General features: G+C 37.3%; 1 protein-coding gene across 1 annotated transcript; it reads left to right on the top strand.

Annotated features, from left to right (window-relative positions):
* The first annotated feature begins 1,772 nt into the window (after positions 1–1,772).
* On the top strand, positions 1,773–4,613 carry LOC138335436 (dynein light chain 1, cytoplasmic-like). The gene has a single exon (XM_069284527.1). The coding sequence runs from the start codon at positions 2,317–2,319 to the stop codon at positions 2,626–2,628; it is 312 nt and encodes a 103-aa protein (XP_069140628.1). The 5' UTR covers positions 1,773–2,316; the 3' UTR covers positions 2,629–4,613.
* Positions 4,614–15,167: the final 10,554 nt, after the last annotated feature.

The raw sequence follows: 15,167 nt of genomic DNA, 5'->3' as shown, positions 1-15,167 counted from the left end.
TTCCAATGGTGGTAATGGTGTAAAGTAAGCAACATTTGTAACTAGAGAAAAATACTTTTTTTTTCTATTAAAGGGACAATTCACTCAGGCTAATTCTTTTACATAACCAAGAAGCAAAATATGGCATAAATATATTGTTCTACATTTCTTATGAAACATAACATTAGATATTGACAAATTCCACGTCATTGTTTAGTATTTTAATTGATACCGTTGTAATTACAAATCGTTGATCAATACGATTAAGCAGGTACAATATGTACGCTGTACCAATATCCGAGCCAAAGTCACGCACATTAAACAAATGAACTACATAACCGCTGTGGAGGTGATATAATGATTTTTTAGGCAAGACAATTCACCTAATAAGGTAAACACACTTCTATCAGAGCGATTTGAGCTGTTCTAGACAAAAGTAGCATTACTCTACGAGCAAGGGACTGGGTTCGGCATACAAGATATTCGACCACAATGTGTAATGGCAGACAGCGAGTGAGTTTGAACATTTCACACGCATTTCACCACCATGGGATTTTCTGACATATCACAGTAAAACCGACTGATCTAATTTCCATTAGAACTGGGGGTTTTCCGATATATATACAAATTTTAATGTTCTCGTAGAATTAATTGTCCCTTTAAAGATGCTCCACCGCTGACAGGGCATAAATGATATTCATCATTTGAACAATAATTGACGTTTAATTGTGTATATATGTCAAATTAACAGAAAAATTAATATATAATAATTCATTTTGCCGTTGGTGTATGCACAACTAGCTATATAAATATAGTACTTCATTCCATATAGGATATAGTGACACAGATTTTTTTCGGTATGCAATTAATTATTTTTCATATTTTTAACTTAAAGTAAAATTAGAAGCTCAAACTTTTCAATGGTGGTAATGGTGTAAAGTAAGTAACTTTTGCAACTGAAGAAAAATACTAAATCGTCTGCTCCTGTTTTCTGAAAAAAAACCCATTTGTCAGCGGTGGAGCATCTTTAAAATATTTTTAAAATAATAAAAACAACAAGCTTGGAGTGGTATTGGAATATCAAGTCAATACTGTACTATACATTTCAACCTGTCTATAAAGACCACCAAAGGGGACAGATGAAGAATGGTCTTTATAGCCAGGTGGTCTTTATACACAGGTCAAATTGTGTTATAAATGGCTATTAGGGACTTGAAGGAAGGTCTTTATACAGAGGTGGTCGCTCAGGCAGGTTTGACTGTAGATGTTTAATTTCGCAAGAAAATTTTAGTCTCCTATTTGATGCTAATTAAGTATTGGTTGTCATATATTTGACATGCATTGTGTTCTAACATACATTGGGTGTCTTAAGCATATCCAGTGGTGCGTGTTAGTGTGTGTAGTGGCAATGTAAATATTTTGCAAATGAGAAATGTTTGTGTGTTTGTCAACTTTCAACACTAGTATAACCTTTGCAGGTTAAATTGTCATTATTCCCATTCGATTTGCTGATATTTTAGTTCGCAGAAAATAACTTAATGTGAGATTAAAGAAATTTTTTAAAATCCTCCGCAAATAACAGCAACAATAGAGTATTTGAAATTACTTAAAAGCTGAAGAGTTTTTGGTGAGGGTACACACAAGATTTGGTGTGTAGGAAAACAGCTTTAGAGAACTAGAATTCAGGTGGGTGTATAGTGTTTTGGTAATTGGTAGGGGGGTGGGGGTGGGGATGGGGAGGGGGTAGGGGGACTTTTAGCTAAGTAATGTAATTCTGACTCTGTACACATCTCTATAGTGTAGTAGTCTCATTCTCTTTAGCCTAGTCAACCCCATCAGCTATGAGCCGTGGCTAATAGACACAGGTATATATACCTAGCCCTAAGTTACTTCCTGGGTATATACATGTTTCCTGTATGTGTATTTCCCCACAGACAATAGCACTGTAGGCAGTAGTACACAAGCTGCATCAGTACTAACAGGGTGATGTTATAGAAATACTCAAGAGTTTGGTGCAAAGATTGGCCGGCTGCTTATATCAACTGTCAATCATCATTCTTCTGGTAGTTTCATTAAGACCGTCATTACCACATAACTGGACATTAACGGGAATTTAACACTGCTGTTCTCCTCAGAAGTGGATAGAAAAGTGATTTTATTTTGTAACGCAAAAGTTCCATAAAGCATTTAGTAAATGGAACTTCATGAAGAATTTTATCAACAGACTATCAGACGCTTGTGGAGACTTGCAGCAAACTGATAGAATCAAATATTGACTACGATTCACGAAAATCCTGAATCAGACGTAAATATTCAAACTTTTCCTGTTTAAAAAAAATGGCTGTCGTGAAAGGAGCTGTTCCAGCGGAGACCTTAGGTGTCACCGATAAAAAAGTCGTCGTCAAGAACTGTGACATGTCTGACGAAATGCAGAAGTACGCTACCGACTGTGCGTCCGATGCAGTGGATAAGTACACAATTGAGAAAGATGTCGCCGCGTACATCAAACAGGCCTTCGACAAAAAGTACAACCCCACCTGGCATTGTGTGGTAGGTCGTAACTTTGGAAGTTACGTAACTCACGAGACGAAACATTTTGTGTACTTCTATCTAGGACCAATGGCTTTCCTTCTGTTTAAATCAGGATAATAATTCAGGAAAAAGTTGCCTCTCTTTTCATGAAATTTGTTAAAATAATATTGTGTTAATTTTGTTACGCACTAATGCTTAATTGATGCGGGTCCCTCTACTAGTTAACACTATTTTTGCAGTATCTTTGATGCGCAAAAAAGTGCCGATTCCTCTGTTTCTGTGTTACTATGTGAGGAAATTAGGAATTTGCACGTCAACGCTTACTTGGCTCGATCACTTCAACTCTGATTTCGTGCTAAAAAATTTAATACTACAATGGTGGAGCGATTTCAACCACAACTTTCTTCATATCTACCATGCTTCTTATTACAACATTTTGTGACATTACTTTAAAGTTGTGTGAATTGCATCAATCATTTATAATTATCATCTGAACTAAAAGTGTTCGCAATATTGCTTCAGAACTGTAATTTCAGCTTCATTTGATTTTAATGCTTTAAAACTTAAACTTTAATTCAACATCAACTGTAACTTCAAGACTACCGGGGATATTACTTCAACTTGAATTCATACTACATGGATATTACTTCAACATTAATTAAACATCAATTTTGACTACTGGGATATTACTTCAACTTTTATTTAACATCAACTGTAGCTTCAAGACTACCAGGACATTACCAACTATTATAAATTCCACACCAACTGTAACTTCAAGACTACCAATACTCAATACTTCAATTCAATAATTCAACATAAACTTAACTTCAATACTACCAAGATATTACTTCATTTCAATAATTCAACATAAACTGTAACTTCAAGACAACCAAGATATTACTTCAGTTCAATAATTCTACATCAACTGTAACTTCAAGTACTTCAACAATAGTTCAACATCAACTGTAACTTCAAGACAACCAAGATATTACTTCAATTCAATAATTCAACATCAACTATAACTTCAAGACCTACCATTACCTGGTACTTCAACTGATCTAAGTTCACAGCTTCAACACTGTGCCTGTGATGTGTTTTTGATGCTGCTTCAGTACATGGATTGTGGTTGGGATATATTTTAACTCATTCACCCCTGAAGATGCATTTAGATTCTTCTCAATCAAAGACTAGACCAGTCCATTATGAAATTTCAGGGATGAATGAGTTAAAACTTACTCTGATTGGATTACAGTAACATTGTGACATGGTTTTATTTCATGGCTTTAAAATTTCACCTGTAGTTTGATTGATATGAATCTTCAATATTGGGACTAATAGTATATTTGATTTAATTCTATAACACAGCAATTTTGATCCAAACTTCAAAACTGAAGGCAAGATATTACAGTTAAAGGCCCACTACCTTTCCAAAACGGCTTTTAATTTTTAAAATGGGAATGTAAAACAAGATCGATAATTTTGTAGAGTCGCAAAAGTTATTAGCTTACTGTTAATACTGCATTTATCATCACCTTCTGAACAATTTAATTAAAACATAATTTTCATAACACGGGTCATCTTATGTTTCCTGCCGTCGTCCTAAGTACCGTGTGCAAGTTGATTTTCACTGCGCCAGACAGCAAAACAACGAAATGACTCTCCACTGTTTTCATATATTACACAGAAAATCTCGCATATATTAGGTGTTGTAGCCTCATCTTAGGCCATCAGTATATATATATTTTCTGATGTTATTAATGTTCCTTAAGAAACCTTTATGTTTTGCTCCGGAAAGGTAGTGGGCCTTTAACCTCATTAACTTGAACGCATTAAAGCACTTCCTTCCAAAAACATTTCCATGTTTCAAAACTGCAAACATTTTCAGATACAAACATTAATGTAGATGTATACACCTGTATATGCATTAAGCAGATTTATACACAATTTACTTTGATAATGTTTTTTAATAAGGGGAGACAACTCTCAGAGACAATATTTTACATATTTAGCATTATTTTTTTTCTTTGTGATGCTTTTAATTTTTAATTTTATGCTTTAAAATGTTAATGTTGATACTTGATATAAAATAAATCTTATGGTTATTTTTTCGTTAATTTTGTTCTTGGGTTATAACTGTTAAATGTAGTCTTTAAACCACATGCAACTTGAAACATCTCACAATTATGAAAAGTTTCTTAACTCATTCACCCCTGAAACTTCATAATGGACTGGTCTAGTCTATGATTAAGAAGAGTCTAAGTGTGTCTTCAGGGGTGAATGTGTTAATGTATGATATTATTAAGACAAACAAAGGGGAAATAACTAGAGTAGGACAACATTCTTTTCCTGAAATATTTACATCATATCACTTGACTTTTGAGTTAAAGATGCTCCACCGCCGACAGAGTATAAATGATATTCATCATTTGAATAATAATTGGTGTTTAATTGTGTATATATATGTCTAATTAACACAAAAAAATGATATAAAATAATTTATTTCGCCTTTGGTGCATGCGAAATAGTACTTCATTCCATATAGGATATAGCGGCACGGAATTTTTTCGGGATGCAATTAATTATTTTTTATATATTTAACTTGAAGTAAAATTAGAAGCTCAAACTTTTCAATGGTAACTGATGAAAAATACAAAATCGTCTGCTCCTGTGTTTAATAGTGAAAAAACACCATTTGTCAGCGGTGGAGCATCTTAAGAATTAAAAATAATTGATTGCAGTGCTTTTTTAACCATTAATTCTGTCAATGGCACATTGATCATGAACAATCATGTTTCATGGATTCATAAAACTTCATGAAGAGTTAATGAGAGTCATTTTCATGAACCACAATCTGCTAATATTCTTGAAAGTTCATGAATCATTCATGAACATTCATGTCTTGAATACCATCTTACAGGGGTAGATTCACTTGTGTATTGTACCAAGTAATGACCTGCTAACAAGCTATCGTACCCTACATCTGAAAATCAACCGGCCCGGTATGTGTTGCTGTGACAGCTGAGAAACGACATACCTACCAAAGAGATACACATGCCAAGTAATTAACAGTCTCTCTAATTATACATATCACATTAACGAACTGGCCTCATTCTGTTAATTCATACTGTTAAAATTAAAGCATATAGAATATGTGCAGTTTTTTTACCAAAATATAATTTTGTGTTGTTGATTGGTATTTCATGAATGGAACAATCATAGAGTAGTTTTTTGGGGGATTTAATATCAAGAAATATTGGGTAAGCAAAAATATAAAAAATATGAATTAATTTGACTGAAAAATTACAGCTGTTTATCATAGGCAAGTTCTCCAGTAAACAGTGCAGACAGTACATTAATTTATGCATAGGAAGATCTAAGTGTCCATAGAAAACACTAAGCAGTTAAGGTTTTACAGCATGCCATCCAGGATTGCCACCTATGTCAACCCTAATTAGCTGTGATAAATGTAGCTCAGTAGCAGTCGGTGTGTATATACAGCACAGTAACCTGTCACTGTTAGGTCGTAGAGAAAGGGGGTAGGGGAGCTTCAGAGACAAGGGGTAGGGAAGCTTTAGAGGTAAGGGGGTGGGAGATTCAGAGACAAGGGGGTAGGGGAGCTTCAGAGGTAAGGGGGTGGGGGGGGAATTCAGAGAGAAGGGGGTGGTGGAACTTCAGAGACAAGGGGGCTGGAAGCTTTAGAGGTAAGGGGGTGGGGGATTCAGAGACAAGGGGGTAGGGGAGCTTCAGAGGTAAGGGGGTGGGGGATTCAGAGACAAGGGAGTGGGGGAGCTTCAGAGGTAAGGGGTAGGGGATTCAGAGACAAGGGGGTGGGGGAGCTTCAGAGACAAGGGGTTAGGAAGCTTCAAAGGTAAGAGGGTGGGGAGGTTTCAAAAGTAACAGGGTGAGGGAGATGCAATGAAAAAGAAGTAGGGGAGCTTCATAGGTAAGGGGGCCGGGGGAGCTGCAGAGACAAGGGGGTGGGAAAGCTATAGAGGTAAGGGGGTGGGGGATTCAGAGACAAGGGGGTGGGGGAGCTTCAGAGACAAGGGGGCGGGAAGCTTTAGAGGTAAGGGGGTGGGGGAGCTTCAGAGGTAAGGGGTTAGGAGGCTTCAAAGGTAAGAGGGTGGGGAGGTTTCAAAAGTAACAGGGTGAGGAAGATGCAATGAAAAAGGAGTAGGGAAGCTTTATAGGTAAGGGGGCCGGGGGAGCTGCAGAGACAAGGGGGTGGGGAAGCTTTAGAGGTAAAGGGGTGGGAGATTCAGAGGTAAGGAGGAGGGGGAGCTTCAGAGGTAAGGGCGTGGGGGAGCTTCATGGTAAGGGGGTAGGGAGCTTCAGAGGTAAGGCGGTGGAGGAGCTTCAAAGGTAAAGGGGTGGGGGTGCTTCAGAGGTAAAGGGGGTAGGGGTGCTTCAGAGGTAAAGGGGTGGGGGGTGCTTCAGAGGTAAAAGGATAATGTGCTTCAGAGGTAAAGGGGTGGGGGGCTTCAGAGGTAAGGGATGGGGAGCAGTACATATTAGTAATGTCATAGTAGGGGAATGGAGAGGAAAGGAAGGTTTTACAAATATTGAGGGTGAGATCTGGAAGTATTAGGGACAAGAGGAAAACATATGGTAACAGTATTATTATGAATGCAGAGGTAGGGAATGTGGATACAAGTGATTTGTTTTGGAGGTACAGGATACAAAGGGGAGGGGCTGGGGCTGAGTATTTCAGATAGGTAGGGAAAGGACCACGGAGAGTAAGGGGGTAGGTCAGACGGTGTGTGGGGGAAGGGTCAAGGGCTGTAATGGGAGTAGGAGCCATTAGAGGTCATAGAGTGTTGAAGGGGTGAAAGGTAAAGGAGGTAAAGGTGAGTGGAGGTCAAGGAGAGTTTTGTGACCTCTAATGACCTTCATTCCCACCCACGCCGTTTGAGAAGGTGTGTGGGGGAAAAAGTCAAGGAGGGTAAAGGGGGTGGCGTGGGTCATTAGAGGTCACTGTGGGGGAAAAGGGTGAATAAGAGAATATATTGATCAAGAAATAACCAGGATCCAAGTATAACATTTCTTTCAGTTATACAGTTATACACTATATCAATATTTACATTCAGGCCTACTGTAAAGTAACTCATTGGGGATTCAAACTCCAGACCTTTGACCCCTAGCTTCTTCACATGTTCATAATTATCACTATCAGTATAATCAAATCAGACTTTAATATCAGCTAATCTATTTCTTATCACAATCAGATTTTGACAAATGATAACCAACATATTTATCTTTAAAAAGCCCATAAAAACTAGGTGATGCGAAACTTCTTCAGCCAAAAATTCCATTCATAAAATCAATTTTCATACCAATATATCACTCTGTGTGTGTTTGTGTATATATAATATCTACTGACTAGGTGTTAGATATACATTGTATATTGTGATATATACCAGAGACTGAGAATCACTGATAAGCACATTCTATCCATCTTATAATACACAACAGACATTGTCATGGAGAGTTGTCTCCAGCCTCTGTACCATTTTATAAACAGTCAGCTTACACAGTTCAGATAAAAACATTCACAGTAGCATACAAACTCAAATCTGCCCTCATAACCATTAAAACATCTTTTAAATTCAAAATGAGTAACATTAAATTGAGGTAATCTTTTAAAAGTTAGTAAATTCTTTGGATATAAAATAATAACAACTTTTCATTATCATTAAAATAAAAGGACTATACTTTCAGATATAATTCTGACAGATAACTGTATACTCAGCATTATGAACTTTGGTCAGATCTTGCGTTAGCAGAAAAGAGTTCTTGATTTATCTCTTAGGTTTTCCTGTGCTATTTGAATTTTCATTCAATATTTGGAAGTTAAATTAGCTGGTATTTTACGGATTATGTTTTTATATCACTGATCTATTGACATCAAAATCAGCGATTAAGAAAATCGGGAAAAACACGGATTAAGTTATAACACAAAGGCATTGAAAAAGGAAAAGATGAAAAATATATTTGGAAAGGAATAACGTAGATAATTTCATGGTGTGCCTATCTTCAAGAAGCAAAATGGACACGCATCTAGCAGTTTAACTTCAGCAACAAGGTATATATAAATATGATTCTTTTACAAGTAATAATTTACATTATAGCTATATAATTCTTATGATGCAAAAAATTCAAACTTTAAATTTTATTAGACTCTTTACAAAATACATTGTGTAGAGAAACATATTTACAAGCCAAGAAATGCAACATAGAAGGAGGACAAATTCAAATATATATTACAGTAATTGTTCTGTATTGTAATTAATGTTCACGATCACCTAGAGGGGCAAATTTTGGTTTGAATGGTTTAACATCCTATGAACTGCCAGGGTCATATAAGGATGTGTCAGGTTTACGAGATAGAGGAAAGCAAGGATACCTGTAGAAAAACCATTGACCTGCAGTCAGTACCTGTCAACTGTCCTACGTGCAGGGCTTTTTCTCATTGCTTTGGGAATGGGGCCAATGGCTTTGAATTTGGGAAAATGTGAGACAAAACCAGAATTTGGGAAAAATTATGAAATATGAAATAAAGCATAACGAATAAGATTTTTTGATTTCCAATGCAGTTTATATACTTTTCTGAAGCCAATTCACAAATATTTAAAGTCTTAACCAACTAAGTTCATATAATATTTTTGGATAGTTTTCAAGAAATTTTTATTTTGGGAAATTTAATTAAGGCTTGAATTAAGAAAAATTTAGAGGTTTTGCCATGGGGAATGGGGCCGATTTTTCGGCCCCAAATCATGTTGAAAAAAAGCCCTGACATGAGATTCAAACCCACGACCCAAAGGTCACTGTTGTAACATATTGCGACATTTTATCCACTTGGTTACCACAGCCACTGCACAGTGAGCAAAGAAAAATTGGTCTTCAAACACAAATATTAAAGAAGACATATAAACAGTTGGTTGTTGTACAGATGTGAATACCAAGGTAGGCTTTATCTTATTCCCAAATTGTTTTAATTTGCATACCACAATCATACAACTTTTTACAAAATGTTTGTATATAAGTTTTATACATGGTGGCCAAGTGGTTAAGGTGTACCGATATTTCCAAAAGCCTTCCACCTCTCAACTCTGGGTTGCAAGTTGAAATCCCATGTGGGGCAGTTGCCACAGACTAACTGTTGGTGCAGTGGTATTTCTCTGGGTACTCCAGCTTTCCAACAATTCAAAGAAAACAAACCTGGCATGTACTTAAATGGTCCTGCTGTTGATAGGACAAAAATTAAATAAAGGGATCTAATTCTGATAAAATAAAGGGAAGTAATTCTGATAAAATCAAGGGGATTAATTCTAATCAAATAAAATTCTGATAAAATGAAGGGTATTAACTCTGATATAATAAAGGGAAGTAACTCTGATGAAATAAATGGATGTTATTCTGATAAAATAAAGGGAAGTAATTACGACAAAAATAAAGGGAAGTCATTCTGATAAAAAAGAAGGTAATACACTATGAATTTAATGAGCAGTCTTTGTCTGTAAATATATATTTGACCAAATAAACCTCCTATAGACTCATTTGAAATTTCAAAAAACTAAAGCTGGAACAGTTCATTTTAATATTTCAGGGATGAATAAAGATTGAAAAAAGAAACGTGTTCTATTCAAATCCATACTAATTTGAACATTTTTCTCTCTTAATTTCAGGATAATTAAGCAACACAATACATAGTGAATTTTTTTTCGTAAATTCAAATTAACCTGAAGTCACAACAGACTAAAAATGGCAGAAGCTGTTGACCTTGATTCCATAACGATAAAAAAGGCCAAGGTCAGATGTTCGGACATGATAGATCGTGAAATGCAGGAGTTTGCTGTGGACTGTGCTGTCGAAGGAGTTGGTATGTACTCTGTAGAGAAAGACATTGCAGCATTTGTGAAACTAGAATTTGATAAAAAGTACAAACCAGCATGGCATTGCATTGTGGGTAGAAATTATGGAAGCTACGTGACACATGAAGTAAATACTTTCATTTTCTTTTATCTTGGGAAAATAGCAGTGTTGTTATTCAAGTCGGGCTGATCAACACGATAATGACTATTATTTACAACTCAGGATTTTCCTTGTGAAATAGAACTTGGATGTGTTTTTTGCAGGATTAAAATGTCCATCAGGAGTTTAAAATGGCAACTCCAGGAACTGATCTATGATGTGTGATGTGTCAAAAATGTTTTGGAAATAAAGTAAAGTTCTGAATGCCAAATAAAAATGTTTTGAATTACAATGTATTAGTCACCGCATTTTTTCTGGCTGATTTTGCAAAAGGAATTCAATTGAGCAACTGAAAAATCCAGATTACTCTGAATTTAAATGTAGACTAGTTTCCTGTACAGAAAACTAGAAGCGAAGAGGCACATAGATGTAAAATTGAATTAGTCAAACCCCACTGTTTAATTCAATCAAAAAGAGGCTCAAGGGCCTTAATGGTCATCAATACATGTACAACACATTTAAAGTATACAGTATTATAGCCAAAAATCTTTATATTCACACAAACGAATTAAATAAGCTGACAATTTAACTCATCAGTAGGAGTTGTAAGTTTATGATTTATTTAACAAGTGTGACCTTAAAAGTAGGTCAAGGACATTCAATTGAACGAACTTGGTAGCCAATGACCCAAGCATGCTACAGCCAAATATCAGGTCTCTAGGCCTCTTAGTTATTGAAAAGACATTAATTTTTGAAAGATTTCAGCCCATATCTCCCCTTGTGACCTTGAGTGAAGGTCAAAGTCATTCATTTGAATAAACTTGGTAACCTTTTATGCAAACACGCTACACGCCAAATATATTAGATCTCTAGGCCTCTTAGTTATTAACAACAAGTTGTTTAAAAGATTTTAGTCTTTTTGATCCCTGGAACCTTGAATGAAGGTCAAGGTCATTCATTTAACAAACTTGGTACTTTAAAAATTTAAGCTACTTTAAAGATGCTCCACCGCCGACAGAGCATAAATGATACTCATCATTTAAACAACAGTAGGTGTTTAATCATGTATATATATATATGTAATTAACAAACAAATAAAATTTAAATAATTTTGTTTTGCTTTTGATGCATATGCAATCAGTACTTCATTCCATACTTGCCACGGAATTTTTTTCAGGGTGCAATTAATTATTTTTGATATTTTTATCTTGAAGTAAAATTGGAAGCTTAAACTTTTCACTGGTGGTAATGGTGTAAAGTAAGTAACTTTGTAACTGAAGAAAAATACTATTTCCTATGCTCTTGCTTTTTATTGAAGAAAAATACTATTTATCAGGGGCTGAGCATCTTTAATTTTCACCTGTTCAAATAAAGTGATATTAAATATTGAAATTGTTTACATACCAAATCCTTATACTTCTTATTGCACGCCATTCTGTCTTCTTTAAATTGGTTCCATGCATTCCATCAGTTTTCTACGTTCTGACAGGCTCTGATCACTCAGCTCCGCAGACTGATTCCCACCTTAGCTTTCTCCCTTGCCTACAGTAAGAAACAAAGAAATATAATTTTAGGAGCGGGTATTCAAGACGCTTAGGGTATTTCAAAATTGGTGTGGCCTTAAAGATGCTCACAGAAGATAAATGATATTCATCATTTGAACAATAATTGGTGTTTAATCATGTATATATATGTCTAATTAACACAAAACAAGAGGCCCAGAGGGCCTGTATCGCTCACCTGGTTTGTAATGCCAAATAATTTTCTGAATACAGGTTCATTGTTTCTTTTCTAAAGGAATTTTAATATTAACCTCTAAATCCCCTATTGGGCCCCACCCCTCCTGCCCCCTGGGGGTCAGAGCCAAAATTTATACAAGTTCTGTTCCCCTTCCACAAAGGATGTTTCTGGCCAAATTTGGTTACAATCCATGCAGAACTCTATGAGAAGTAGCGATTGATAGAATTTACCTCTATTTCCCCTATTGGGCCCCGCCCCTCCTGCCCCCTGAGGGTCAGAGCCAAAATTTATACAAGTTCTGTTCTCCTACCCCCAAGGATGTTTGTGGCCAAATTTAGTTACAATCCATACAAAACTCTAGGACAATTAAGTAGCAATTTATAGAATTTACCTATAATTCCCCTATTGGGCCCCGCCCCTCCTGCCCCCGGGGACCAGAGCCAAAATTTATACAAACTCAGTTCTTATTCGCCCAAGGATATTTCTGGCCAAATTTGGTTACATTCCATGCAGAACTCTATGACTAGTAGCGATTTAAAGGATTTACCTCTATTTCCCCTATTGGGCCCCACCTCTCCTACCCCCAGGGGATCAGAGCCAAAATTTATACAAGTTCTGTTCCTCTTCCCCCAAGGATGTTTGTGGCCAAATTTGGTTACAATCCATGCTGAACTCTACGACTAGTAGCAATTGATAGGATTTACCTCTATTTCCCCTATTGGGCCCCACCTCTCCTACCCCCAGGGGATCAGAGCCAAAATTTATACAAGTTCTGTTCCCCTTCCCCCAAGGATGTTTGTGGCCAAATTTGGTTACAATCCATGCAGAACTCTAGGACAAGTAGCGATTGATAGAATTTACCTCTATTTCCCCTATTGGGCCCCGCCCCTCCTGCCCCCTGAGGGTCAGAGCCAAAATTTATACAAGTTCTGTTCTCCTACCCCGAAGGATGTTTGTGGCCAAATTTAGTTACAATCCATACAAAACTCTAGGACAATTAAGTAGCAATTTATAGAATTTACCTATAATTCCCCTATTGGGCCCCGCCCCTCCTGCCCCGGGGACCAGAGCCAAAATTTATACAAACTCAGTTCTTATTCTCCCAAGGATATTTCTGGCCAAATTTGGTTACATTCCATGCAGAACTCTATGACTAGTAGCGAATTAAAGGATTTACCTCTATTTCCCCTATTGGGCCCCACCCCTCCAGCCGCCGGGGGGCCAGAGCCAAAATTTATACAAGTTCTGTTCCCCTTCCCCCAACGATGTTTCTGGCAAAATTTAGTTACAATCCATGTAGAACTCTATGACTAGTAGCGATTTAAAGGATTTACCTCTATTTCCCCTATTGGGCCCCGCCCCTCCTGCCCCCGGGGGGTCAGAGCCAAAATTTATACAAGTTCTGTTCCCCTTCCCCCAAGGATGTTTGTGGCAAAATTTAGTTACAATCCATGTAGAACTCTATGACAAGTAGCGATTTAAAGGATTAACCTCTATTTCCCCTATTTGGCCCCGCCCCTCCTGCCCCCGGGGGATCAGAGCCAAAATTTATACAAGTTCTGTTCCCCTTCCCCCAAGGATGTTTGTGGCCAAATTTGGTTACAATCCATGTAGAACTCTATGACAAGTAGCGATTTAAAGGATTTACCTCTATTTCCCCTCTTGGGCCCCGCCCCTCCTGCCCCCGGGGGGTCAGAGCCAAAATTTATACAAGTTCTGTTCCCCTTCCCCCAAGGATGTTTGTGGCAAAATTTAGTTACAATCCATGTAGAACTCTATGACTAGTAGCGATTTAAAGGATTTACCTCTATTTCCCCTATTGGGCCCCGCCCCTCCTACCCCCGGGGGGTCAGAGCCAAAATTTATACAAGTTCTGTTCCCCTTCCCCCAAGGATGTTTGTGGCCAAATTTTGTTACATTCCATTCAGAACTCTATGACAAGTAGCGATTTAAAGGATTTACCTATATTTCCCCTATTGGGCCCCGCCCCTCCTGCCCCCGGGGTGTCAGAGCCAAAATTTATACAAGTTCTGTTCCCCTTCCCCCAAGGATGTTTGTGGCAAAATTTGGTTACAATCCATGCAGAACTCTATGACTAGTAGCGATTTAAAGGAAATGTTGACGGACAGACGGACGGACGGACGACGACGACGGACGGACGACGGACGACGGACGCCGCGGACGACGGACGACGGACGCCGCGCCATGACATAAGCTCACCGGCCCTTCGGGCCAGGTGAGCTAAAAATAATATAAAATAATTCATTTCGCCTTTGGTGCAATTGCGCAATCAGTATATATCATTCCATATACGAAATAGTGACACAGAATTTTTTCGGGATGCAATTTATTATTTTTCATATTTTTAACTTGAAGAAAAATTATAAGCTCAAACTTTTCAATTGTGGTAATGGTGTAAAGTAAGTAACTTTTGTAACTAAAGTAAAATACTAAATTGTCTGCTCCTGTTTTTGATAGTGACAAAATAACATTTGTCGGCGGTGGAGCATCTTTAATTACTACTAGTTGAAGTGTTTGTCAAATATAAAGTCAGACTCCAGGGTCAAGGACCAAATACTTTGGCCAGTCTGTGAATTCCAGGATATGTGGCCATGTAACAGATTAGCTAGTGTAATAGCGAGAGTAGTGTGCCGCCAGTCAAGTTTAAACCTACTGTTCCATAGCTCTACCGACTTAGCCAAAGGGAAATTTATTAACTCAATATAATCTGTCTGTTATCCGGTGATTTTGCTGTGTAATATTTTTTCGTATTTAAGTAGTGTAATATGACCTGAAACAATTTTCATTGGCTGGAACTAATACTTCAATGACGTCATGACAAAACAATAAAATGATGTCAGGTTTTTGAGGCGACAGGATGAAATGGCGACCACCGCTGGATTTTCGCAATACATTTTGACGCGAGATTCTTCGAAATGTACGTT

Source organism: Argopecten irradians, chromosome 11 (genome assembly GCF_041381155.1).
Source record: "Argopecten irradians isolate NY chromosome 11, Ai_NY, whole genome shotgun sequence".
NCBI classification, from domain to species: domain Eukaryota; kingdom Metazoa; phylum Mollusca; class Bivalvia; order Pectinida; family Pectinidae; genus Argopecten; species Argopecten irradians.
The sequence above is the reverse complement of the archived record's forward strand: the minus strand, read 5'-3'. Positions and strand labels throughout refer to the sequence as shown.